Raw genomic sequence first — 27,132 nt, 5'->3', positions numbered from 1 at the left:
TCAGATGACTCTCTCTGGTAAATGCCTGAATTGCAATGTACAGTTTCTGAATTTCCCTTCCAATTTTTTTTAAAACCCAATGAGCAGTGAGGCCGTTGGAATCCCACTGTGAGCAACAATGTGTTGTTAGTAGCATAGCCTCAGCTCCATAGATTGATCCATTCATCAGTCCAATTATGATCCGCCTGGTACGTTCTCTCTCCTAGGCTTCCAAGTCCAAAGCCTCTCTCAGCTTACTTCCAGGCATGTGACTGGAAGATGACTTTCTGCTCTGACGTTCTATGTTCTGTCAAACTCTGAAAATAAATGACCAAACTGCTCACAGAGGTTACAGGCAAAATACCTCATGGAGGAGGTCCCAGCACACATGTCTAGTCTGTCTTCTCCAATGGAATAAAGAAGGTGTTTTACTTCTAACCTAGGTGAGCTCTTTGTTCACTTATTTTCAGTTTGATAGCTCTATGATTCCAAGCCCCTTCCCTGTTCTGATATTCTGAGTTCTGTGATTCAAAGACTCCTCTCAGCTCTCTATGTCCTACCTCTGATATTCTACATGCTCTGATTCCAAGACTCCTCCCTGCTCTGACATTCTATATTCTATGATTCCAAAGCCCCTCCCCTAAGCAGGGACATTCTATGTTCATCTGTTCTAAATAAAACATCTTCCAGCTTTGATCATCTATATTCTGTTTTTCTAAGACTCTATACTAAGTACCTAATGGATGGATGGCATGGGTGGTATGTGCTTTAGGAATTTAGAAGAGGAAGAAATAACCATGAGCTGGATTGGTTAGGAAGCTCTCTATGTGGGGAAGGGGCATTTGATCTAGAGTCCAAGGGTGTCGAGGCCACATGTGGCCCTTTGAATCCAAACTTCACAGAACAAGAAGTTTGGATTTAGTCAAAGGGCCTCACTTGAGGACCTCGAGGACCACATATGGTCTCGAGGTCACAGGTTCCCCAACCCTGATAGACCTTGAAAGGTGTAGGATTATGACAGATGAAGAGAAAAGACTTGATCCTATGTAGGAGCTATCAGCCAGTGCAAATGCCATTCCACCTGGGTCATGGTTAGTGTAAGATTAATAGGAAGAAAAGTACTCAGGGACCAAATTATAGAAAGTCCTATGATTTTCAAAGGGTTGTATAGAATCAGAATGTCTGAGATGAAAGGAACTTTAGAACAGAGTACCTAGTTCACCCTCTCATTTAACAGACTAAAAAACCCAAGCCTAGAGCCATGGTCACATAGTGAGGTGCTGAGGACTTCATCCTCTAGGCAATTGGGGGGTGAGGGGTAGGGGCAGTAGAATGATAAACTGGCTTACAAATATAGTAATAATACTTGATAAATATTTGATGGTGAGTGGATAGCAAAACTTACAGAATAAATCCTAAAGGAGTGGCTCTGGGTGTTGAGAGTTCCTTAGTATGAATAATTAGGGCATCAGCACTTTGTCCCAGAAATTATAAACATGAACTAAGTTACTCAGTGGCCTTCTATGGCTCAAATAAGATGATGAATATAAAGTAAGTTGTAAAACCTTAAAAGCATTATGTAAATGTTAGCTATCATTATCATTCTAGCCAAGATTTCACAATGTCCCCAGCAAACATAGTTTTTATTTGCCATTCTCGTCCCCTACACATTCTGCTCCAACATCCCATCCCAAAGGGCTATCTGTGGCATGATTTGTGTTCAGATGATGAGACTTTAGTCATTTGGGCCTCTCCATCTAGATCTAGGAGGCCTGGCTAAAGCTAACCTTTGCACCATCCTGAAAAAAACATGGTGGTAAAATGATTGTGCTTTCACATAGTACAGTACACCTCTCATGCTCTTCCCATGTGCAGTGTATGTTGTATATTCACTGTGATACATCCATCTGTGGATACATTCATCAGGGTGGTTCCTTCTACTAATGCAAATCTTAACCTCGCTTTCCTCCAGCCCCACATCCCCTATACCTTCGATGACAGTTTCATAAGATGCTGAAGCAAAACAAAAGAAAACAAAACCTGATAGCCATCCTCCAGGAATGAGTCTCTCTCCACACTCAGCTAGGCTAATCCTCAGATGGCAGATACACAGCCCATTGCTCGCTCTGTTCTCAGAGCCCTTCCAGCTTTGTTGGAACTACCAGACTTTATACACCGTGGAAAGAGCTTTCAAAAGTCCAGTCACCTTCATGCTCTGATAAGACACTGGAGACACACGTCAGTGGAGATTTTTTGTAGTGCTATAACTATTGTAGAATTCTAGTGTATTTGTGTACATGTAGAACCACCATCCCCAGTATGTACACCTGCAAGCTTCTTGGGCTGGGACCATGTCATCACAATTGTTATCTGTCCTGGAAGAGAGGACTCTTTGCTTTTAATAAATGCTTGTTGAATGAATAAATGAATGCGAATAAGAAATAAGAGCCCAGCCCTGAGTTCCTCCTACCTCTTGAAGAAGATTGCTGTTGTTTAGACCAAGTTACCAAACCCTGTGTGCCTCAGCTTCCTTCCACACCCATTAGAAAAGGTCTTCACTGCTATTATGTTCTCCAACGAGAGTAGAACAATGATAAAGCCAGTGGAGAGTCTCAGGGCTGTGATTCACCGTCCCATGCTCAGGGCATGCTGACATGCCAGTCAGCTAGTCACATGGTAGGCCAACCCAAAGTCTGGAAAGGTGTTGTCCTTATTCCCATACCTACAGTTGCTTTCCCTGGAGCAGAATGTCTGTGAGACACCAAGTCAAACAAGTCTACTTAATGAATCCATGTAAACCCAACACTATGATGAGAAGGGAACCATGTGGAACTTCTGGAGTGTTTGTGGAGAGATATAAATCATAATGATCATAGAGTTAGAGCTGGAAGAAACTTCAAAAGCCATATAGTCTCCCCCTTTCATCTTACAGATGAGGAAACTGAGTCATAGAGGGGGAATTGCATGCTCACAATCATCCAACTAATTAATAATAATAATAACTCATTTGATCCTCACAACAACCCTGGAAGGGAGGTGCTACTATTATCCCCATTTTACAGATAAGAAAACTGAGGCAAACCAGTTAAGTGACTTGCCCAGAGTCACTGCTGGTAAGAGTCTAAGGCTAGATTTGAATTTAGATCTTCCTAACCCCAGGTCCAGTGTAAGGGGGCAGACTATCCTGCGCACTAAACCAAATGTAACGAGGCAGATCTGTTCTGCCTTAATTATGCCAAATATAGAGTGGAATATCATCTGAGAGAATACTGGGATGCCAAAGAAAGGACTCATACCAGCTGGGCTATTAATTAATTTTATCAGGGTTAATTAGGTTAATTGAGGTCAATTTACTCACAAAAGGCAACAGGACAAAGTAACCTCATGGATCCTCATACCAACCCCATACCAGCCCAGGTCAGGTATTACATAGAAATAGAAAAAAGAAGGAATGATGCCAGGGATGGCCCAGGGTCAGATGCAAATTTTCTCATGGGATGGTTAGAGCTTCCTTTGCAGTTTCCATTTATTCAAGATAGTTTATAGTACACCCAGTGCTCAAAGCACAGTTAGCTAGGGAACCACCTAGAACTTGAGCTCTTTGACCATAGGGACCCTCACTTTTGCCTTTATGTCCTCAGCACTTAGCACGATCTGCAGCACATAGAGGGTTTTTCTTTAAAATGTATGTTGTAGCAATGGTACAACAATGGTGACACCAAAGAAAAGTTAGAAAAGAAAAAAGAGGAGGGCCATTGAAACATTGTGCAAAGTATTCGGAGGAAAGCAGAAAGAAACATAGACAAACAAGATAGTTTTGAAAGTAACAAGTTGAATTTATTATATAATAATACGTAGGAGACTTACTTCGCCATCGGGTCTTTTAGAGTCACAATTGATCAATGCAATGACCAATTTTTTTAAAGAAACCAGTATGAGTAGTGATTTGTGGTTTTATACACAATTCTGTTTTTATATTCTACTTTGCATATGCAAATAGATCTTCTTTGATGTTTATTAAGTTCAGAATAATAATAAAAACTAGAGCACAGAATGTAAGAGCTGAAAATAGCATAGAATCCTAAGACCATAGACTGTCAGGGCTGAAATAGACTAACATGGCACAGTGGAAAAACCAGTGGGCTTGAGATCAGAAATGACATAGATTTCGATCCTGGCTCTGACACACAAATAGCCTCAAGCAGGAGACTCAAGTTTAAGACCCACATGTTGGTGATCACTAACTTGTTCTCTGAACTTTACTTTCGTCATCAGTCAAATAAAATAATAATTCTTAGACTAACCACTTCATAGAGTTGTTGTGAGAAAAGTGTTGTTTTGTGTGGGTGCAGTTTTTTGGGGTTTTTTGCAAACCTCAGTCAACTATAAATACAAGTTTTTATTATAAAACTGGGATGTCAGAACTGGAAAGAACCTTGGAACATAGAACATAGAATGTTATAACTGGAAGGGACCTTAGAAATTATCTAGTTCAAGTATGTATTGTAAAGATAGTAGTAGCAAGCATACTAAATATTAACCATAACAATAATTGACAGTAGATAAGTTCTCTGAACTTTATTTTCCTCCCCAGTCAAATGGGGATAATAATACAGGCACGCCTCATTTTATTGCACTTTGCTCTATTACTCTTTGCAGATACTGTGTTTTTTACAAATTGAAGATTCGAGGCAGCCCCCATGTCCATGGAGCAGGTCTGTTGGTGCCATTTTTCCAACAGCATGTGCTCATGTTGTGTCTCTGTGTCACATTTTGGTAATTCTCACAATATTTCAGACTTTTTCATGATCGTTATATCTGTTATGGTGATCTGTGACCAGTGATCTTTGATGTTACTATTGCAATGGGTTCGGGACACCACAAACCACACCCGTGTAAGGCAGAGAACTTTACTGACAAATGTTGTGTATGTTCTGACCTCTTCACCCACCAGCCATTCCCCATCTTTCTCCCTCTCCTCTTCCCTCTGTAATCCTAATACTCAACAATATTAAGGAATATTACATAAACTGAGTTCATAAAGCAGCAGCAGGCTTTGAGAAGATTAACTCCAATTTTGAAAGACATTTTGTTGTGGGTAAAATGCTATCAAACAGCATCACATGCTACAGAGAAATCTTTTATGAAAGGAAGAGTCAATCAACGTGGCAAATTTCATTATTGTCTTATTTTTTTTTAAATTGTCACAGCCACGCCATCCTTCAGCAATCACCACCATGAAGAGTCAGCAGCCATCAACATCTAGGCAAGACCATCTGCCAACAAAAAAGATTGTAACTTACTGAAGGCTTAGATTATGGTTAACATGCCTTTTTTTAGCAATAAAGTATATTTTAATTAAGATATATACATTTTTAGATAATACTATTGTACACTTAACAGCCCAGTAAAGTATAAGCATAACTTCTATATGCCCTAAGAAACAAAAAAATTCATATGATTTGCTCTATCATGGTGGTCTGGAACTAAATGCACAGTATCTCCAAGCTATCGCTATAATTAGACTAACCACTTCACAGAGTTATATTGTGAGGAAAACAATTTTTTGCAAACCTCAAAATGATATATTTTCTTTTTTTTTTTAACATTTATTCAATTCTGTTTATTTGCTATTGTACCATTCACACTCCAAAGGTATCAAAGGCTAGATTTTGTTTAGTAATAATAATAAGTGTATGTTTGTATTATTCAAGTATGGGATGTCAGAACTAGAAAGGACCTTGGAACATAGAACATGGAATGTTATAGCTGGAAAGGACTTTAGAAATTATCCAGTCCAAATGTGCACTGTAATTATGATGATAACGATGATGATGATGATGATGATGTATTTCTATAGTGCTTTAAATGTTTCATAGTGATATGTATAATAACAGCCCTAAGGAGAAAACTGAGATACATAAAGGGACAGCAACTTGCTCATGGTCCACCAAGTTGATCTTGAACCTAGGTCTAGCATTCCTTAGTTGTCTCTGTGGAAGGTTATAAAGAACAAAATTACCTGTCTGGTGCCCTATATGTATTCCTTGTGCTCTTATCAAAATTCTCTATAATCTCTTATCAACATCTCTATCAACATTGGATGAACACACAGCCACCCACTGTTACCACAGGCAGATAAATATTATGGAGGTGTCATGGAGGATAGCAAAAAAAACAAACAAACCAAAAACTAAAAAACTCTCACTGCATATAATACCCGCTGAGTAGAGGAGAGTTGATTCCATCCATGAGCACAGTGTAATGGAAGGAGCCAGGAGCCCAGATCCAATCCAGAGAAGTGGGCAGCCTGGCCCTTTGAGTCCAGACAGGTTAGCTGATCAGTGGTAGATCCTGCTGCCTGGGTTTCCCTGGAATTCAGCCAGGGAAGGGAAGAAAACTCCTTTTGGTCCCTAAGGAGCCAACTGTCTGGGTTGGCAGCTCTGCTGAATTTCAGGTCATTTGATAATGGGAGTGGAGAGACTCACCGCTTCAGCAATAGTTACTAGGGAAGATTTTTGACACAGGGATATCTGGAGTTCCATTAGTATTCATACTGCATTTTCATTTTTATAGCTCACATTCCCATAGCATTTAACAATCTATTACATGGTTTCTGCAAGAAACACAAGAATGTGGTGATTTGGGCCAGTCAGGTACTGGTTCCCAGGTTCCAGATAAGAAAACTAAAGAGGCATGACTTATCCATCATGGGATCCCAGATGTAAAGCCAAAAGACACCTCAGAGGTCATCTAGTACGACCTTCTCGATTTCTCCATCAGCCATCGAGAACTAAAGATGTTTCAGTGACCTGCTCATAGTCACACAGGTAGTAAGGACCAGAGGTAGGATTTGAGCACAGGTCCTTGGACTTGAAGCAGTGTGGTCCAATGGAAAGGGGGCTGGATTTGAGCTTGTGTTCATATTCAAGCTTTGTCACTTATTATCCATGTGACTTTGATCAAACTGTCTAGGATTCAATTTCCTCATCTGTAAAAGGAAGGAGTTGGACTCTCGGACCTCTAAGGAACGCCCCTTCTTTCCCAGTCTTAAATCCTATGACTCCAAATCTAGGATTCTTTGAGTTGTGCCAATCAGTGAGTCAATGAACATATATTAAGCACCTACTGTATGCTGCTTATTGTGCTGGGGTTATAAAGAAAGGTAAAAGATAATCGCTGTTCTCAAGTTGCTCAAAGCCTGCCTGATAACACCCAGTTAGTAAGTGCTACAGTGTGCTTTCTGATTCCTAGGTCACTTTTCTTTCTACTGTCCCAGGTTTGTTTCCTTTCCTTCTCCTGCATGGACTGGATAATTCTCAGGGCAGCTAAAGAGTGAATTCACCCATGATGACAAAAAACAGCCTTGGAGACCTTTCCCCCACTTATCTCTTTTGTTCTCTAAAAAATGCTCACCACCACCACCACCCATCTTCCTGTCTCTATGTGTCTTCTCCTAAAGAGGAAAAAGGTGTCTAATAGGGTGCAGTGGTGCCTCTAATTTGAGGCAGCTAGGTGGTATAGTGGATGGAGCATGAGGCCTAGAGTCAGCAAGATCTGAATTCAAATCCAGCCCTAGACACTTACTAGCTGTGTGACCCTGGGCAAATCACTTAACCCTGTTTGCCTCAGTTTCCTCATCTGGAAAATGAGCTAGAAAAGGAAATGGTAAATCTGTCCAGTATCTTTTCCATGAAAATCCCAAATGGGGCCATGAAGAGTCAGACATGACCAAAACGATTTAACAACAGGTGGTACAGTTGACAGAGTGCTGGGCCTGGAGTGAGGAAGACCTGAGTTCCAATGTTACTTCAGAAATGTATTAGCTCTGACCTTGGGCAAGTCACTTAATCTCTGTTTGCCTCAGTTTGGTTGGAGTTTCTTTTAACTGTAAATGGGAATAATGATAGCACCTAGTTCCTAGGTTCGTTGTAAAGTGCAAATAAAATAGCATTTTTAAAGTGCTTAACACGTAGTAGGTGTTATGTAAATACCCCTTCCCTCTCCCAATGGAAAGAGCCTACCTAGCCAGGGATTTGAGAGGCATAGTTTCAAATCACATCTTTATCACCGACTCACTGTTTGTCATCACCCACCTCAGGGTTGGGGAGCCTGCCATCTCAAGGCCACATGTGGCCCTCTAGGTCCTCAAGTGCAGCCCTTTGACTGAATTTGTCCTTGAAGTTTGGATTCAGTCAAAGGACCTCACTTGAGGACCTAGAGGGCCATGTGACCTTGAGGCCACAGGTTCCCCCACCCCCCATGACCTATCCTCTCTGGGCCCAGTATCTTGCATCACTACAGTGAAGAGCTGAGATAGTGATTTCTAATCTCCTTTCAGCTCTCACATTCTGCCGTCCTATGATTCTAAGACCCCTTGAAACGGTGGAATTGTATGGCGTTAGGAGTGAGGAATATTGAGGTTGAAAGAGAGAAGATTTAGCAGGGATATAGTCACAGAGTCATAGACCTAGAGCAAGAAAGGAACTCAAAGGCAGGGAAATGCTGGTGCCGAATCTCAAAAGAGCTGCTAAATTTTTGAGTGTAAACCTTTACACCTGGAAATCAGACAGATGCTACAATCAAGGCTTGCCTTATTGTTTTATTGATTATCTAGGCTTAAAAAATGGATGGAGAAAATGTTAAAAATTTGACTTCAGTTAACTTAGTAGCTGTTACTTAATCTCTTAAGCAAGTTACTTAATCTCTGTCTGACTCAGTTTCCTCAACTGTAAAATGGGGACCGTAATAGCACCTACTTCTCTCCCCACAATGCTGTTGTGAGGATCAAATGAGATGTTTGTAAAGAGCTTAGTGCTGTGCCCCGCATAAAGTAGGTACTTAATAAATGCTTTCTTCCTTCCTTCCCTCTTTCCCTCCCTCCTTCCTTCTTTCCCTCTTTCTTTCCCTCCTTCCCTCTCTTCCTTCTTTCCTCCCTCCCTGCTGTCTTCCCTTCCCCTCTCCTTTTCTTCCCTCCTCCCTTCCCTCCCTCTCTCCTTCTTTCCCTCTTTTCCTCCCTCCTTCCTCCACTCATCTTCCCTCTCTCCCTACTTCCTTTACTCCTTTCCTCCCTAATGGATATTAAAAGTGTGCCATACATACATCTTTTCCAGAGAGCTGGTTGTTAAAACATTTATTGGTACGACTGCTCCAAGACCATCTGGTATTACCACCTCAATTTACAAATGATGGGGGTTTTAAATGTGAAGGGCTTTCATGTTTTTTTCTGCTTGACCTCACAGGGCTAAGCCAAAATGGAAAGGGGCAGATTTTGACTCTGTTTAAGGAAAAACTTTCTAATAAGTGGAGCTGTCAAAAATTGGAGTGTATTAAGGGGGAAGGATGCAGTGAGGGTCTCATCACCAAAGGTCTTCAAGCAGACAAGAGGGATATTATAGAGAGTATTCCTGGACAGGCTTAGGTTAGGATCGAGGGTCTGTGAGGTTCCTTCCTGCTCTGACAGTCCAGGGTTTCAAGGCCTCCTTCCATTCGGAAGTTTGACAGATCTTTGAGATCTGTCAGTCAAATCTCAGCTAATTGAGAGAATGAAAATGAAAGTAGAAAATAGGAATAGATTAATAAGCATAAACTTACATGAGGAAAAGGGCATAAGGCAAAAAGCAGGGCCAGAGAGAACCCAAGAAAGAAGAACTACAGGAAGGAGGAAAGGGAGGGAGAAAAAATTTGAAATTCAAAATCTTATGGAAGTGGATGTTGAAAACTAAAAATTAATTTAAAAAAGAAAGAACCACAAAAGAACAGATGGGGACATTAAAGAGTTATCCATTGAATCCTTCAGTTCAACCAGTCCACTCTTCCTCTCTAACCCAATATTTTGCTATTTCTTGTCCAGTTTTCCCTGTTTGGGGGCACTAGTAGGTAGAATGAGAGGGAGAAAGGGACAAGGAATCGGCTGCCCATGGGTGCGTGAGCCCATTAAAACTACTGTAACAGGTGGGCAAGCTGATCCCCACTGAATCCAGCTTTCTCCCTCCACTCAGCCTGCAATGCCCATGGTGACTGATAGAATCACACAGCCAGGTTTCCCATAGGCTCATTCAGGAACCTCATGAAAGATTGAAGACAGAGAAGCACATTTGACTGCTGGGCCCAAAGTATCAGTTACCCATTGGGTAATCCAGCCCCAGGTGGAAGGGGAGGTAAGTGCCAAGGATGAGGAAGCAACCTGGAGGATTGTATAGAGGGAAGCCCTGGACCCTGCAAGCTATGGTCAGCAGGGAGTGGATCTTACACTGCGTCTGCTTCTGCCACTGTGACTGGATCATTCTCTGCCGAGTATCTTGTAGGTGACAGTCGCTTCTGCCTCTTCTTCCTGTTCCTCTGTTGGCCTTGACTTGCACGCCAAGCTGCACCTAGGGGAGGGGTATGTGTCTCCCCACCAGGAATCCCAGGTTGACCCACTAGAGGACTGAAAAGGTGCTGTTTTACAGGGATATATGAGCAGTAACTCTTGAATTTTTGTTCCATTGGGTGGAGGATGCAAGGGATGGGGAGGGAAGTTTTTCAAGCCTGTTTGCCATTAAAATAATGAGCTGGTTAGGAAGGGAATGGAAAAATATTGAGTATTTTAGGAGGAGAATATGTTCCAGCATGGAATACCAGAATAAGATTAGGTTGGAAAGTGTGGGAGAGAATTTATGGAGGTAGGTACAATAGGAAAAACCTTAACCAAAAAAACTGGGCTTTAGTCCTAGTTCTGCTACCAGCTAGCTCATGACTTTGGACAGGACTTTTTCCCTTTCTGGGCCTCAGCTTCCCCATCTGTAAAATGGAGTAGATGATCTCCAAGGATCCTTTCATCTCTGACCGTCTGTGTTCTGTGATTCAAAGGTTCTTTCCAGTTCTGACATTTTTTGTTCTATAATTCTAAGGTCTCTTCCACCTCTGACATTTCTATGTTCTATGGTTCTAAGTCCCTTTCATTGAAATTTTTGCTGACTTCACAAAGAGTTCAACGTAGGAGACAAGAACTGTTATCTTTTTGCTGCGAAGAAATTAGAAGACAGGCCCATTTCGCCTAGACTTTGTTTTGGTACAAATAGATGATGATCTCATTCAGAAACCAGCTGCCCCCAAACTCACTTTTACAGGAATTTGTCACCATTAGCCTTCAGTTATCCACTGCCCCAGAGAGATCCTGTTCAAGAATGTATGAAAATGAACCATAGCATTCTTCAGTTGATATGCTGTATGTATTTCTTTTTGTTGTTGTTAGCTAGAAGGGAAGGGAAAACATTTCTGGTTTATAGAATATGGAAAAATTCTGTTTTGTTTCAGTTCACAATTTTATGTTTAATAGAAGTGTTTTCCCCACCCTCACTGTTATTTCCTACTTGCAAGCAAGAAAGGTGTCTCTTGCTGTGTGACCTTAGGGAAGTTATTTGTCTGCTCTGAATGTTGGTTTCAAGCTCTGACAGTCAACGGATCTGTGATTCTAAGGTCCCTTACAACACAATCATTATATGTCCTATGATATCTAAAGTCCAACTCTTCTGGTCTTGTTCTATGATTCTAAGGTCCCTTGCAGCTCAGATGTTCATTTTTCTGTGATTCTAAGTTTCCTTCCAATTCTAAGACTCCTTCTAACTTTCTGTTTTATGATTCAAATTCTCCTATCAAAATGAATTATTATTACAATGAATAAATGTAAACGCTCTCTCCATTATACCACGTTAAGTCTCTTTAGATAGAATAAGATGGTTCACTGATTATTTTGCATAAAATCATTTCCATGGAATCAGAGTAACAGAACCTCAGAGTTGGAGGTAACTTTCAGAGACCATCTAGTCCATTTTTTTTTTTTAACTAGACCTGTGATTTCATCAATGTAGGGGGATCCTCCAGTGAGGAACTCCATCTACTTGTCCAATGCACACCTTCCCTTGAACTTAGGTCTAGGGAGTTTGCTAGGAGCCTGAGAGGTTCCGTGACTTTCCCAGGGCTACGCACAGCTAGTATGTCTCAGAAGCAGGACCTGTACCCCCATCCTGCTGATTCTGACACCAGCTGTATATCTGTTCCTCCACACTTCCCCACTCAAGTAAAGTCCAATTTTACCCAAATGAAAACCCTCTTTACAATACATCCAAGTGGTTGTGCACCTATTGTTTGTACCACTCCCCTGATATTTGTAATGCACTGTGGTCTCTGAAGAAAACCTCCCTTCCCTTCCCTTCCCCTCCTCCTGCATGGGGTGGAATGGGTGGGACACTGTTTAACTCTATGAACCTATTTCTAACTGAGGACAGTTGCAGTTGTTCTCCAGCTCCTTGACCTCAGAAGCAGAGGATACACAATTGTACATATATATGAGGGATTTAGTTCAGACATAAGGAAGATCTTCCTAAGAGCAAGAATTTTTTTTTCCAAACCATGGAAGTGAAATTCTTTTCTCTGGAGGTCTTCCTTATCTTTCTGCAAAGTAGCAGCAAAAAGATGGATCAGACTTTCTAGGAGTTCCAAAAACAATTCAGCATTGGCTCAGTTCAATGCCTCTGTAACTGCAACCGGGTACAGGTCTGCCATCTGTTACCAGGGGATAGCAGCTGCACCAGAGCGGCTGTGTGAATCTTTCCTATTTTACGTCCTCTTCCCTGCTCGGTATCCTGGCTTTCATTCCAAGGATGGCCAGTGCTAAGCAAAATTGCAAAATAGGTGAAGACCTTTCCCCTTTCCTCATCCTGTGCCTTTTCCCCATGAAAGGGTTGTAAAATTATCGGAATACCTTAGAGTCATAGAATCTTGAGATCTTAGAATCTTAGTGGTAGAGTTAGAAATGGCATTAGAATCATAGCATTTAGAACCATGTGATCACATAATGACACCATCCTAGAATCTTAAGAACTTAGAATGATAATATTTTAGAATTATGGAGGTAAAGGATCCTGGTCAATATCACGTGGCACAGTCTGGTTTAGAACCCATGTTTATTCAAATATAGTAAGGATAAAAGATGATAGCATTTTGTAAAAGTGCATTACAAATATCAGGCAAGAGGTACAAGCAAAAGGTGCATAGCCTGTATTCTTCCTCAGCTCACATTAAGAATTTTAAAGTTATTGAATCCAAATAGAGCTGTTTCCACAAGAGCTGTTTAATAGATTTTTCAGTGGATAACTTGATATCATCCATGTATATCAAGTGATAAATACAGTATTTTGGTATGATTCTCTGATTTGAAAACTATAGTCACTTCTACTCAGATTTCTAAAGATGGTTTTAAAATTAATCAGAACCAAAAAAAAAAAATTAATCAGAACCATAGCAAATTTAAACTGATTCCCTAAAAATGCTGTATTTCATGTCTTTTTATGTTGGAGGCAATAGGGATTTGAGTGACTTACCTAGGGTCAGCTAGTAAGTGTCTGAGGCCAAGTTTGAACTCAGGTCCTCCTGACTCAAGGGCTGGTCTGCTTTCCACTGTATCACCTAGCTGCCCCCATTTTATAGCACTTGTTCTTGGGGTTATTGTATTGATGACATAACTCCAAATAGAGAAATAGAGACATAAGTCAAATAGAGAAAATTCATGTGGAAATCAAATCTTTCACATTTTCACTATGCTTTCCCATCTTACTTATTTGTAGTACATGAATAACCCATGAGTATTACAGAACCGATTCAACAGCTTTGTGGTAAACAACGAAAATTGTATAAATATTAAAGAACTTTCAGGTGGCTTGTCCAAAAATACTGAATCAGTGAGTTCCTATTTACATGCCGGGGATGTCTGGGCACGCTTGTTTTGCTCCTCAGCCAATATATATTTTTAAGTGTTTATAGATTTTTGAATGATGCAAGCTTTGACTGCTTTGAATAGAATACATGAACGTGTAATTGGCCTATGTTGGGAACAGTCACTGGTGTTGTCATCTTTTAGTAATAAATGTACAACCTTTTGTTAAGAAAGATGGAACTAAGCCTGCATTCGAGACAATATGAGTAAAGTGCTTTGCTAGTCATTTCTGCATCACTATGAAACTTTTTAGCTAATAGTTGTGGATTTCATCTGAACCTACCATTTTCTAGGTTTACAAAGAATCTAGAATTCCAGCCATCTCCTTCAACATCATCATTCTTTTCTTCATTATGTTAATAGTATATAGATTTCTCTTTCACAGTTATCCTTTTGGTTTTTGGACTGGTTTTTGACCATGTAGATGATCAGATATTTTCCACATGCTTTAGACATTCTCTCTCTCTCTCTCCCTCTCTCTCCCTCTCTCTCTCTTTCTCTCCCTCTCTCTCTCTCTCTCCCTCTCTCCCTCTCTCCCTCTCTCTCTCTTTCTCTCGCTCTCTCTCTCTCTCCCTCTCTCCCTGTCTCTCTCTCCCCTCTCTCTCTCTCTCTCTCTCTCCCTCTCTCTCTCTCTCTCTCTCTGTCTCTCTCTCTGTCTCTCTCTCTCTGTGTCTCTCTCTCCCTCTCTCTCTCTCTCTTCTCTCTCTTTTTTGTTTTTCAGGCTTCTTTTGCCTAGTATTTATTGGGGATTTTTGTTCTTTAACTTGCTTTGACTATTTGTATCCTCTTAACCTGTTTGGCTTTCACTTTTAACTAAAGATATCAATAAACACATATCCTCTTATAAAATGATGTGTGCAGGTTCTAAAAATTTTTTTACGCCCTCTGTCAAATACTGTGCTCATTCACGATGGTCAGAGTACAGAACAGTTTTTTTTTAATTGCTCTATTGGGGTATAGTGGGTCTATTAGTTGGATTTGGTATCCTCAAACTAAGAACTGGATTTTCAAAATTCTAGTCTCCTTTCCAGAATTATTTGTGGCATCATCATTATTTTTGCCATCCATTTCATCATTAGGTAGTACTCCTAGAATTTGCATTGGGTAGATTTTCAAAACCTTCAAGTTCTTTAGATTTTTTTCCTCTCCAACTGCAAATTACTCCTTATTTCTGCTTTGATTTCATCTAATGTAGGACGAAAAATGAAATTATTTCTTACAATTGCCATGAATTGATCTGTCATATGTTGGTATGTAAGTTGAAGCCAGGGATATCATTGACAAAAAGCACACCAAAGTTTTTATCTATTTCCATTTTTGTTATGTGACAGGACTGACATTTAATAAAAACATTCATATCATTGGGCTATTTCAAAAACATTTCCAGCATGTGGGAGATTGATATTTCTCATGGTCCTCTTTGGGTTCAGAACATAAAGGGGGCCACTGAGTCCTCTGACTTCCCTGTCCAGCAACAATTCAGAATGGCCCTGGACTGCAACTTTATGCTACCCCCCATCTATTTCTTAGATTCATAGAAGCAATGACACCACACTGTCTGGGGTGCTAACCCAATCAAAAGTATCACCAGAGCCCAATGGATCAGCCCTTCAGGGATCGCGCCAGGTCCTCACAGCTACCATAGTGGGGTGTACGGTAGGGTATAACCCCCTTGTCTGATATTCTCTTCCTTTACCATTTCCCTTCCTCCCCCATGACATAGAGAGTGAATTGTGCCTTGAGGAGGTTGTTGTGGTTACTGTCATCAATCTTCTGGCATTTGAAGGGCAATCAGATGGAAGAGGTATCAGATTTGGTAGGCTTGGCCCAGAGGACACAACCAAGAACAGTTGTAAAGGAACAAATTTTGGTCCCATCTCCCGACTCCAGGTATTTTTGTTGACTGTCCTCTATGCCTAGAACTCTATCCCTCCTCATCTTCATCTTCTGGCCTCCCGACCTGCCTTTAAGTCTTAGCTAAAATGGTAGCTTCTGCAGGAAACCTTTCTCAGTCCTCATTAATCTTAGTGCCTTCTCTCTGAAATTACCTCCAGCGTATTCTGAATATAGCTTCCTCGTACATAGCTACTTATATGTTGTCTCTCTTATTAGAATATATTGCCTTTATGTGAAAACTCATGGCTTATACAGTACCTGGCACGTAATAGGCACTTAATAAATGCTTTTAACTTGACTTAACATGATTTAATGCAAAGAGAAATGTCCTGAATCAGAGCCATATGAAAGTAGAATGATCTGCCTTAGGAGGTATTGGGTTCCCCATTACAATAGATATCCAAGTGAAGACTGGATGACTATCTGCCAAGGAGCAGGTCGCCTAGATTCCTCTTCAGGTGCTCATTGGACTAGATATCCACTGAGGTGCTTTCCAACTTTAAGATTGTGTATTCCATCTTCTGACCACATCACATCCCCCTGCTCTGGTTGAAAGGTTAAAATTATAATCAACCAGCTGTTAAAGATTTTTGTAACAAGAGCTTTGAACAGGTTTGAATGTCCTGAAGCATTGATTCAACTTTGTTTATTTTTACCAAATGGAGTAAACCAATGGGTTACTTTGGCAGTAGGGTTAGACATTCCCAGGCAGCTGGATAGTAAATGTGGAACAGGTCCATAAACACAAGAGTTATAACTTGTCTTAAAGCACCTTATTTGTACAATCCAGATAAAAGTGTAAGACAGAGTGATACAGAGGAGATAGCCCACACCTGGGACTCATCACATCTGGGTTCTGGATTCAGCTCTGCCTCTTAAGCAATGCATAAATATGGGCATGTTTTTTGTCTTTGTTGGACCCCAATATCTTCTGTAAGATTAGAGAGCTGAATCAGACAGTGCCTCTCAACTCTGACATTCTGTGATTAAATCAAACAAAAAAAATGTACTTGAACTAGAATCATTGAATTTGAGAGTAAGAGGAACCTCAGCGACCTTGAAGTCCACCTCACACTACAAAGATATCCCCACAATACCAGACCTGACCCATGACCCATGGTCATCCAACCCTTACCTTGAAGTCCTCGCATGAGGGGAAACCCACCTCCTCCCAAGGCTACCCATTCCACTTTGGAACAGTTTGAATGGTTAGGGACTTTTTCCTGACATTAAACCAATGTTTGCCTCTTTATGGATTCTATCCATTAATCTTGGTCCTGTTCTCTGGGGCCATATAAAACTAGTTTACTCTCTCTTTCACAGAGCTACCCTGTAAACCCTATAAAGAGAGCTGTAATGACTCCCCTGAATCTTCTCTTCTCAGATCTTTCATCTGATCCTCATACCACATGGACTTGGGACTCCACCACAATTCTGGTTATCCACCTCTAGACACTCCCCAGGTGCCTTCTCAAAGCCTAGTACCCAGAATTGAACACAATACTCCAACCGTGATTTAATTAGGCCAAAATCCAGAACAGCTATCACTCCTTATTCTTAGAAACTCTGCTTCTCAATGTAACTGAAGATGACATTAGCTACATTGAGTCATCAGGAGCTCTAGATTTAAATCCTAACTTATTTATGATCTTAACATCAGGAAGATAAATCTTCCTGAGTTCAAATCTGGCCTCAGACACTTACTAGCTGTGTGACCCTGGGCATGTCACTTAACCCTGTTTGCTTCAGTTTCTTCATCTATAAACTAAGCTAGAGAAGGAAATAGCAAACCATTCCAGTATTTTTACAAGAAAATGGCAACTGGGGTCACAAAGAGTTGGACACAATTGAAAATGACAATTACTAGGCAGGTTACCTTTCTGGGCCTTAATTTTCTCCTCTTTTAAATGGCAATAATGAACCTTGTTTACATCCCTGGGATGCTGAGACAATCTAATGAAAAAATGTCTGTGAAAAAGGGTTTTTTTAATAGAGTACCAGTAGTCAATTCAGCACAGCTCTTAAACCACAGAATTAATAGTCTTTATCAAGGTCCCAGACTTACAGGCCCGAGAGATTACAATTACCTTAAAGTTGTATTAATTAGACAAACAATATTTTTTGTTTTCATAGGTTACCACTTACCAAGTACTTTAAAAAGGGCCTGTCACAACCCAAAACAAGTAGGAAAAAACAAAAATTGAAACTGAAAGAAAACAGAAGTGACTTCATTACCTATGACAGTAATGGCAGAGCTTCCTGTGTGCACATAGTCAACAAGTATTTAAGTGCCAACTATACGTCAGGCACTGTACTGAGAATTAAGGATACCAAGAAAGACAAAAGACAGTCCCTGCTCTGAAAGAATTCAAAATCTAATGGGAGAGACAATACATAAATACTTATGTGCAAATGAGATAGAAACAAGGAGATATATATGTATAGATAGATACACACATGTGAATTGGATATAATCTCAGAAAGCACTAACATTAGCACTAAGAGTGATTGGGAAGGCTTCTTGTAGAAAGAGAGAATTTTTAGCTAGGATTAAAGGAAACTGGGAAAGCTAGGAATTTGAAATAAGGAGGGAGAGCATTCCACGCATGGGGAAAATGTTCAGAGCCAGAAGATGGAGTATTTTGTTTGAGAACAGCAAAGAGGTCAATGTTACTAGATCATGGGGGAGTGAGGGGAATGGCGCAGGGCAGGGTAAGGTCTGTGATAACTAGAGAGGTAGGAGGGGTCCAAATTATGAATAGCTTTGAATTCTAAGCAGAGAACTTTATATATGATCCCACAGATGACAGGGAAAGGCTAGAGTTTATTGCATAGTGGGGTAACATGGTCAGACCTGTGCTTTAAAAAGATCGATTTGACAGCCGAGTGAAGGATGAACTGCATAGGAATGAAGGAGAAGTTTCATCTCCTTTTCCGTGAGCCCAGGACATTTGTCTCATCCCATGCTACTAATTTCCCTGTATGACTCTAGATGGGTCACTTCCATTTTCTGGCTCTTAGCCTCTTCATCTATAAAATGGACTACCAGGCACTATCTAAAGCTGCTTCTAGCTCAAACATTCTATGGTTCCACAAGTCTAAAAACCCTTCCAGTTCTATTATTCTATGGTCCTAGGATTCTAAGGACCCTTCTAGCTCTGATATTCCATGTTACATGGTTCTAAAGATGTTTCTGATTCTCCAAGGCTCTATGAATCCACGTTCTCTTCCAACTCTGACACTCTGGCACCAAGATTCTAAGGTCCCTCTGAGCTCTGGAAGTTGATGATTCTAAGATCCCTTCCAGTTGTGACCTTCTCTAGTTCTAAGGTCACCATGAGATAACCTGATGCTGCAGGATCTGCCATGGACCTTTTGGTTAGCTTTAGGACAGAAGTCTCTGTTCTTAGAGCATGGGCCTCACAGGAAACCTGCTCTGTAGAAGAGCACACCCAATGTTTCTCTGATGAAGGGCTGTGGATGTTTCCAACTCCCAGAGCGCCCAAGCATCCTCTAACCTTGGTACTCTAAGGCTTGGCCTTCATTTTGCTAATTCTTGAACTCTTCTGCTTCTCTCCCCAACAGGCCCCCCCTCTCAGCGCCAGGTGCAGAATGGCCCTTCTCCTGATGAGATGGAAGTCCAGAGAAGGTAACTTGCTCTACCATGCCCAGATTGACTGGCCCAACAACTTGCTAAGTAGATACTCTAGTACTGGGGCAGTTGTACCTTATTAGGGCAACAAGGGCCAACTGGAAGTGATGGTGTGATAAATATGGAGTCAAGAGTTGTTCAGTCATGTCTGACTCTTCATGACCCCATTTGGGGTTTTCTTGGCATAGATACTGGAGTGTTTTGCCATTTCCTTCTCCTGTTCATTTTACAGATGAGGAAACTGAGGCAAACAGGCTTAAGTGATTTGCCCAGAGTCACACAGCTAAGAAGGTGTCTGAGGCTGGATTTGAACTCAGGTCTTCCTGACTCCTGGTCTGGCACTCTATCTACTGGACCATCTGGCTGTCCCAAATTCCCAGCACTATCACCTCAGTACCTTAGTTTCTTCATCTATAGATGGGAGATAATACAACTTAGTAGGGGTCATTTTCTTTGGTGGTCATTTTAGTTGTTTTTGAATTAGACTGAAGGTTTCATTAGTGTAAAGAACTGAGGAGCAAACAGCTTCTACCAATGAAATTCAGCACCTATTCTGAAATTTACAACAGAATCATCTCAGACATTGAATGCCTAAGTGACTTGCCCAATGTCACACAAGCAGTATGTGCCAGATGTAGAACTTCCCTTGCTCAACCTTTAATATCTAGTTTATAACCTCTAGTAAATGATATTCATATAATCTCTAACAAATAATCTTCCTAGTCCTGAGGCTGGGTCTCTAGCTAATACACCAAGAATTTTCAGACTGTACTACCAGGAACCCTGAAACACCTGAGTCTGTTTGTTTGTTATAAATGAATCTTAGGTTGTTTGTATGCAGCTAGGTAGCTCAGTAGATAGAGTGGCAGGCCTGGAATCCGAAAGACTTGAATCCAAATCCAACCTCATACATTTACTAGCTGTGTGTCCTTGGGCAAGTCACTGAACTTTTGTCTGCCTTAAGCCATTGGAGAAGGAAATGGCAAACTACACCAGTTCCGAGGAGTTGTGACATGACTGAACAACAACAAGGTTGTTTGTTAATATGCATAAAAAAGTAATAGCTTTAGAGTTGGAGAACCCCTTCACTATACTCCACTACTTCTAATTGTGTTTGGAGATCCAGAAGCAATAGAATCAATAGAATGTAGTGGAAAAAACACTGGTATAGGGGGTCAGAAGGTCTGAGCTCCACTCTGGTAGACTGGGCTGCAACTAATTTGCTGTATGACCTTGGACAAGGTACTTCACCCCCTGAGCCTCAGTTTTCTCCTGTGTAAAATGGGGGCATTGAATTCGATGCTAAAGGCCCTTCCCAGTTCTAGTGTTCTGACATTGGCTTTCTGTCAGGATTCACTATTAGCCAGTACTATTAGTACTAATAGTAATTCACATTTCAATTGAGCTTTGGAAAGCACTTTCACCACTACCACCCTAGATTCCCATCTTACAGGAGGAGAAACTGAGGCTGGGAAAGGTGAACAGTGTCTTACCCTTGAGTACATAGCTTACAAGTATCTAAGATTCATAATCAAGTCTCCTGATATCAAGCCCCACTCTGTTTCATGCCATGCTGCCATACTAGAAAGCAGGGATAGAGTCTTTTTTTTTCATTCTTATATCTCCCTGCTTTTCATGGTGCCTAGCACTTTCATATATATGGATGTATGAAAGAATGGATGAATGAAGTTATGGTTCTGGAGTATGGACAACTACCTGCAAAGAGGGGGGGAAATCCAGATTATATCCATCTAAATATGTATACCACTTGGATAAACATAGATTAATTAGAGCTGATTATCAGGAGACCTCAGTTCCGGCCATGGATTCTCTGCTAGCATTCTATAAAACCTCGAGCAAAATCACTTAACTTTTCTGTGCCTCACTTTCCCATCTTAGCTGCATCACAGAACTGATATGAAGCCCTTCAGAGATAATGAATATGGAAGTACTAAAAAGAATAAGGCTTTATACAAGTTCTACCTATCACCATTATCTCTCTATTAGATTGTTCACCCCAGTTAGAGGGAAAGTTATCTGTAGTTTTCAAAATGAGAGAGTTGGGTTCCCTCCCTTCAGCACTAGCAAATGGAAGATTTTCATACGTACAAACCAGGCCTAAAGACTACTTGTCACATCCTCCACCAAGCATGATGCTAACTGGGTCATTTATTTATCCAAATGAACACACGCAATAATGCTGTGAAGTAATTGCATGCCAAAATTAGCCAATCGTTTTGACGTTTTATATAAGCTCAGCCTCCCTTTCCAAATATCCACAGACTAAGGATGTACTTGGAAGTGGTATTCTTAAGATCAAAAAGAAAATGTTTGGAGGGGGGAAAAACCCTACCCTTGGAGTCATCTTGCCTCTACCACTGACCTGCCGCAAGCAAAACCGAATGTCTCTTACGAGGAATTTGTTGTTTCTGTCAAGATGTTTTTCAGTTGTATCTGACTCTTCCTGACCCCTTTTGAGGTTTTCTTGGCAAAGATACTGGAGTGGTTTGGTCATTTCCTCCTCTAGCTCATTTTGCAGATTAGGAAACTGAGGCAAACAGTTAAGTGAATTGCTCAGTAAATGTCTGAGGCCAAATTTGAATTCAAGTCCTCCCTACTCCAGGGCCAGTGCTTTATCCACTATGCCACCTTCTTTATCCACTTTATCCACTATGCCCTTCTTATGAGGAATGTGGCCCTCTGTTGTGAAAAGAGTCAGTTCCAAGCTATGGTAGTGAGGATAATCATGGAACCATAGACTCTTAAGAATTGAGATATGGACAGTAGGTGGTGCAGTTGATAGAGTACTGACCCTGGAGTCATGAGGACTGGAGCTCCTTTTCAGCCTCAGAAACTTAGTAGCTGTGTGACCCTGGGCAAGTCACTTAAGAAACCTGAGAGGCCACATAAAGGAAAGCTGGAAATTGGGGAAAAGTGGGTATACTTGGAAGAAAGTGACATGGAAACTAGTTCTGGGCAAGATAAGGCTAAAGGTCACCTCTCAGGACCCAGTGTCTCAAGGAGAGAGTCCACCCCTTTCCCCATCCCAATTGTGGAGAAGGGTGATAGCTGAAGGCAACATGATGTGGAGACTACCAGTCCTAGTCTCCCAATGAAGGAATCTACAGTATCCCCACTAAATCATTTTACAGCCTTTGTTTGAACACCTCCAGTAATAGGGTGTCCATTGCCTACCAAGGTAGCCCATTCCATTACTGAAGCACTCTGTTAGGAATGTCTTCCTTCTCCAGGGGACCTAGGTTATAGTCCTGATTGCCACTGACTATGTGACCTTGGACCACTTTTTTCAATCTCTGAATCCTTATTTCTTCCTCTGGACGATGATGGAATTGGGCTAGATGATCTCAAAGGTTTCTTCCCAACCTCAGAATTTTAGAACATATGGACCTCAGAGACCTTGCTCTACTGTGACCCTCTCATTCTGCAAATGAAACCGAGGTCCGAAGATGTCAAGTAATTCAGTTTCACAAAGTGGTGACTTCAGTGTGACTTCATCCTGATAGGGCTGTAGACCTGTATAGTAACTCCCTGCACAGATGCAGATCTGAATTGCTTTACAGATGATAAAATGGAGTTCTTAAGTGACTCACTTTGAGATCACAAAACTAGTAAGAAGTCAAACCAGATTTCAGACCTAGCGCTCTTTCCCCTACACCAAACTGCCCCTAAAATTCATCAGAATAATTTAATTCTGGAGATGCCGACTAGATTTCACTGCCAAAGACTTAAATTCCTTCACACTCACTAAGCACACACTGGCTGCTTCTCTGACTTGGGTAGTTTGTGCTCTTTGGTGAATTTTTACTTCAATCAAGTACCAAACCAAAAGAATCTGACAGTGAAGGGTCTTCTTGGGGAATTTGTAGCCTGTTCCTGTGGCTGATGGGGCCCTCTAGTGGAGGATCTCTAAATTCCAGGGTTCATAAAGCTGGGAGAAACCAAGAAAATTGTCAACTGATAACCCTCCCCTCCCACCCACCCCATTGTTGAGAGTCTTGAATAATTAATCTTAGCAAAAAGCTCAGAGACATCTAGTCCGGTTCCCTTGGTTTACAGAAGAGAAAACTGAGGTCCAGAAAGGAGGAAATATGATTTGGCCAGGGTCAAGTAGAGCCAAGACAGGAATTCAGAACCCCTGCTCCCAATTCAGATGCCATGCCTCTACATTTTTGGTGTGCTGGTTTTTGGTTCTGAGCCTCAGCCAGGTCACTTCATCCATCTGGGGACTTAGTCCCCTTCTCTGCAAAATAAAGGGATTGAACTAGATGACCTCAAAGGTCCTTCTAGATCTAACATCCTAGATTCTAAAATTCTAAGGTTCCTTCCAATTCTGACGCTTTTCTATGAGTTGTCTTCTCCGTCATGCTCAAATGCTATTTCACACCTTCCTCCCCAAGATGATGTCTTACCCAAGGACATATAGGTAGCAAGTGCTAGAACTAAATGACTGAGTCATTCAGGAATCTAAAAATTATTGTTTATAAATTAATAGCACCTTGGGAGGCGTCAATGAGATCCTTGTCCAGTGGCTTGTCATGGCATAGAGCTGACCTTGGGCTCTCTGACTCTATGCCTGGGGGAGGAAAAGCCCTGGGAAGTCCTGCCAAACTGGAAGGACTTCAAATACAGGCCTGGTGACAGACTGCTTGCCAGTCATCCAAGAAGACAGGGAACTCACCCCTAGAATGGTGGCTTCTGAGTAACAAATTTTTTCAGCCAAAGCAACCCACAAAGGCTGTGGCTTAGGGAGACCAAGTCACTTCTTCAAGGTCACACCAGAAGCCCATGGCAAAAGTGAGACTAGTACTTCAATAGCCACAAAGAAAAGGAAAAAACTGTGGGACAGCAGTTCTCATTTTTTCCTCCTTTATAAGATGAGAGGGTCAATGAAGGAATATCTATAAAGTGCTTTTCAAACCTTACATGATATATAATTGCTGACTATCATCATTGTCATCATCTTCATCATCACCATCATCATCATTGACCCTAAGAGGATGGTGCTATTATAATCCTCATAGGAAAATGAGGAAGACAGAGGTTAAGTGACTTACCCAGGATTATACAGCTAGTAAGTTTCTAAGGCCAGATTTGAACTGTCTTCCTGGATCCAGGTCCAATAGTGTACTCACTGATCCACCTCATTGCCTAGAGAGTTGGACTTGGGTCTTTTGAAGTACTGAATAGTGTCACTTTATGTTCTAGTTATGTTTTATAAATTACATAGTCCTTTCACATTTATCATCTTCTTTGATCAGTCCCAGAAAGAGAGACAATGCCCATTGGGCAAATAAGGAAACTTAAGATTGAGAGAAATGAAATGACTCACTCAAGTTCACACAGCTAGTAAGTGGTAGAGCTAGCACCCAAACCATGGGTTTGTGGCCCCCAGTATAGTATCGCTCCCCCCTGCCCCACTATATTAAATAACTTGGGAGATACTGGCATAATGGATAGAATAGCCCTAGCCTCAGAGTCAAGAAGACCTGGATTCAAGTCCTGCCACTGACAAATACTGGCTCTGCCACCTTGGGCAAGTCATTTAACCTCTCAATGTCTCTGGGAAAATCTGTAACAGCAAGACAGTTGTCAACTTTCATTGGTAGGAATTCCTCACCAGGAATTTTCCACACCAATGAAATCAAGGATCCAAATCCCTTCCCTCCTGAAATTTTTTAAAAATCATTCTGCTTTTTTGAAAATTGAAATGGGGGGGAACCTGTGGCCTGCAGGCCACATGTGACCTTCTAAGTCCTCAAGTGCATACCTTTGGCCGAATCTAAACTTCACAGAACAAATTCCCTTTGTAAAAGGATTTTAATAATAAATATTTATTTTTATTAAATATTAAAATAAAAATTTAAGAATAAAAGGCCACATGTAGCTTTAAGGCTGCAGGTTCCCCATTCCTGAAATAGATGCTTAGAATTCATGTTCTCCATTGTGGGCTGTAGTGTTGGCAAGGATCTTAGAAATCATCTAGTACTAGTTCAACAACCTCATTTTAGAGATAAAAGAGGGGGAAAGACCTAGAGATTTGAAGTAAACTCCTTTGTCCAAGGCCACCTAAGTCAAAAGGGCAGAGCTGGGATTCACACCCAGGTCTTCTGATTCCAAATCCAATGCTTTTTTCACCACACGAGCCCCTCCTGCCTTATATTCACGCTCTGCTCTTGTGTCCATGTCCACAAGGACGTGAAAAGAAATATGTTGATGCTATATATGCAGTGATGGGGAGGCAAAGAGTTGCATCACCTTTTTTTGGTCTGTTTGGTTTTTTATTTTTTTTAGGATTTCTTTTTTTTCCAATTTATTTATTTTTGGTCTTCAACATTCACTTCCATAAGTGAAATTAAATTTTCTCCCCCTCCCTCCCTAAGACCACATGCTATCTGAAAGGAGTTGTACACATACATAGGAGTATCAAACACGTTCTCACATTAGTCATGTTGTGCATCACCTTTTATTAAGGGAATTTGTTCTGTGAAGTTTGGATTCAAAGGGGCACACCTGAGGACCTAGAGGGCCACATGTGGCCTCAAGGCCCCAGGTTCCCCATTCTTGCAGGCAAGGGCAGGACACACAACCTGAACTGCTCTTTTTCTTTCAGGCAAGTGATGGAACAGCAGCAACAGCGGCAGGAGTCCTTGGAGAGAAGAACCTCAACTCCAGGTGAGGAGGGTATGGGGTCACGAAAACACCGTCCAGTGACATTGCCCCAGCGTCCCTCTCTCCTCTCCCTGGGGTTTGGTTTTATAGTAAAACAAAGAACGTGCCGGACTTGGAGTCAAACTTTGGCCCTACTACTTCCTACCTCATCCAGAGCACAGGATACCTGAGGTCCTGTCCACCTCCTCAAGTCGGTGATTTCAGCAGGGCTTCCTGGTGAAGAAGCTGGAATGGATTTTTCCAAAGCTTAGAGGGAAGCAGATAGGGAGAAACCTAGGTCAGTCAGTTGGGTCCCTGCCGGATTGAACTTCAGAGATCATTTCAGAAGGGAGGACTCACCACAGGTGGCACTTTGTACCAACACTGGCCCTGGAGTCTGGATGACCTGAGTTCAGATATGCCCTCAGACACTTACTAGATGTATGACCCTGGGAAAGTCACTTAACCCCAGTTGCTTCCTAAAAAATAAACAATAAACTTGAGACATATCTATGTCATTTATTATATGTCTCCATTTTCAAATAATTCTAGTTCAATAAAGCACACAGAACTCAAACTCTACTGAGCAGAATTCATTCAACTAAGATTCAGTGTGTACAGAACTGAAAGTCAGGAAACCTTAGTTTTACTGTCTGTCAGCTCTTGCATTTATTGTGTGTGATCTTGAATAAGACACTTCAATTCTCTGGGCCTAGGTTTCCTTCTCTGTAAAGTAATGGTGTTGAACTAGATAATCTCTAGATCCCTTCCAACTCTGATGTACTATGTTCTATGATTCTAAGGTCTTTCTAACTCTGATGTACTATAGGTTCTGAATTGCGACAATCCTTCCTTTCCCTTCCTATAGATTCTGGATTGTGATACTCCTTTCCTTTCCTTTCCCTTCTTTTCCTTTCCTTTCCATTCCTCTCGTCTCCTTTCCCTTTCCTTTCCTTTCCTTTTCCTTTCCTTTCCTTTCCTTCCCTTCTCTTCCCTTCCCTTCCTTTCCTTTCCCTTCCCTTCCCTTCCTTTCCTTTCCTTTCCTTCCTTCTTTCTTTCTCATCTTCCCTAAAACCTTAGACTCCATGCACTCTGAAGCCCATGGACTGAACAAGGAAGGGTCCCTGCCCAACCTCCACCCAGTGACTCTTTTGGACCCTCCTGGCTTAGAGTGAATGTC

General features: G+C 41.3%; 1 protein-coding gene and 1 long non-coding RNA gene across 7 annotated transcripts in view; one reads left to right on the top strand and one right to left on the bottom strand.

The window, feature by feature from the left end:
- EVL (Enah/Vasp-like) overlaps positions 1–27,132 on the top strand; it is a 262,474-nt gene that overhangs the window by 215,987 nt on the left and 19,355 nt on the right. For all 6 annotated transcript variants that reach the window (XM_072630243.1, XM_072630245.1, XM_072630246.1 and 3 more), the window contains exons 4-5: positions 19,217–19,280; positions 25,915–25,976. In XM_072630243.1, the coding sequence (XP_072486344.1) occupies positions 19,217–19,280; positions 25,915–25,976 (126 nt within the window). The remainder of the gene's footprint in view (positions 1–19,216; positions 19,281–25,914; positions 25,977–27,132) is intronic.
- LOC140518268 (uncharacterized) lies at positions 3,841–14,283 on the bottom strand. Its single transcript, XR_011971888.1, has 3 exons — positions 13,344–14,283; positions 11,083–11,215; positions 3,841–5,255 (listed from the first exon to the last, which is right to left on the bottom strand). It is a non-coding gene; the product is annotated as an uncharacterized lncRNA (long non-coding RNA).

Source organism: Notamacropus eugenii, chromosome 1, assembly GCF_028372415.1.
Source record: "Notamacropus eugenii isolate mMacEug1 chromosome 1, mMacEug1.pri_v2, whole genome shotgun sequence".
Taxonomy (NCBI): Eukaryota; Metazoa; Chordata; class Mammalia; order Diprotodontia; family Macropodidae; genus Notamacropus; species Notamacropus eugenii.
This window is presented reverse-complemented; position numbering and strand designations above follow the sequence as displayed.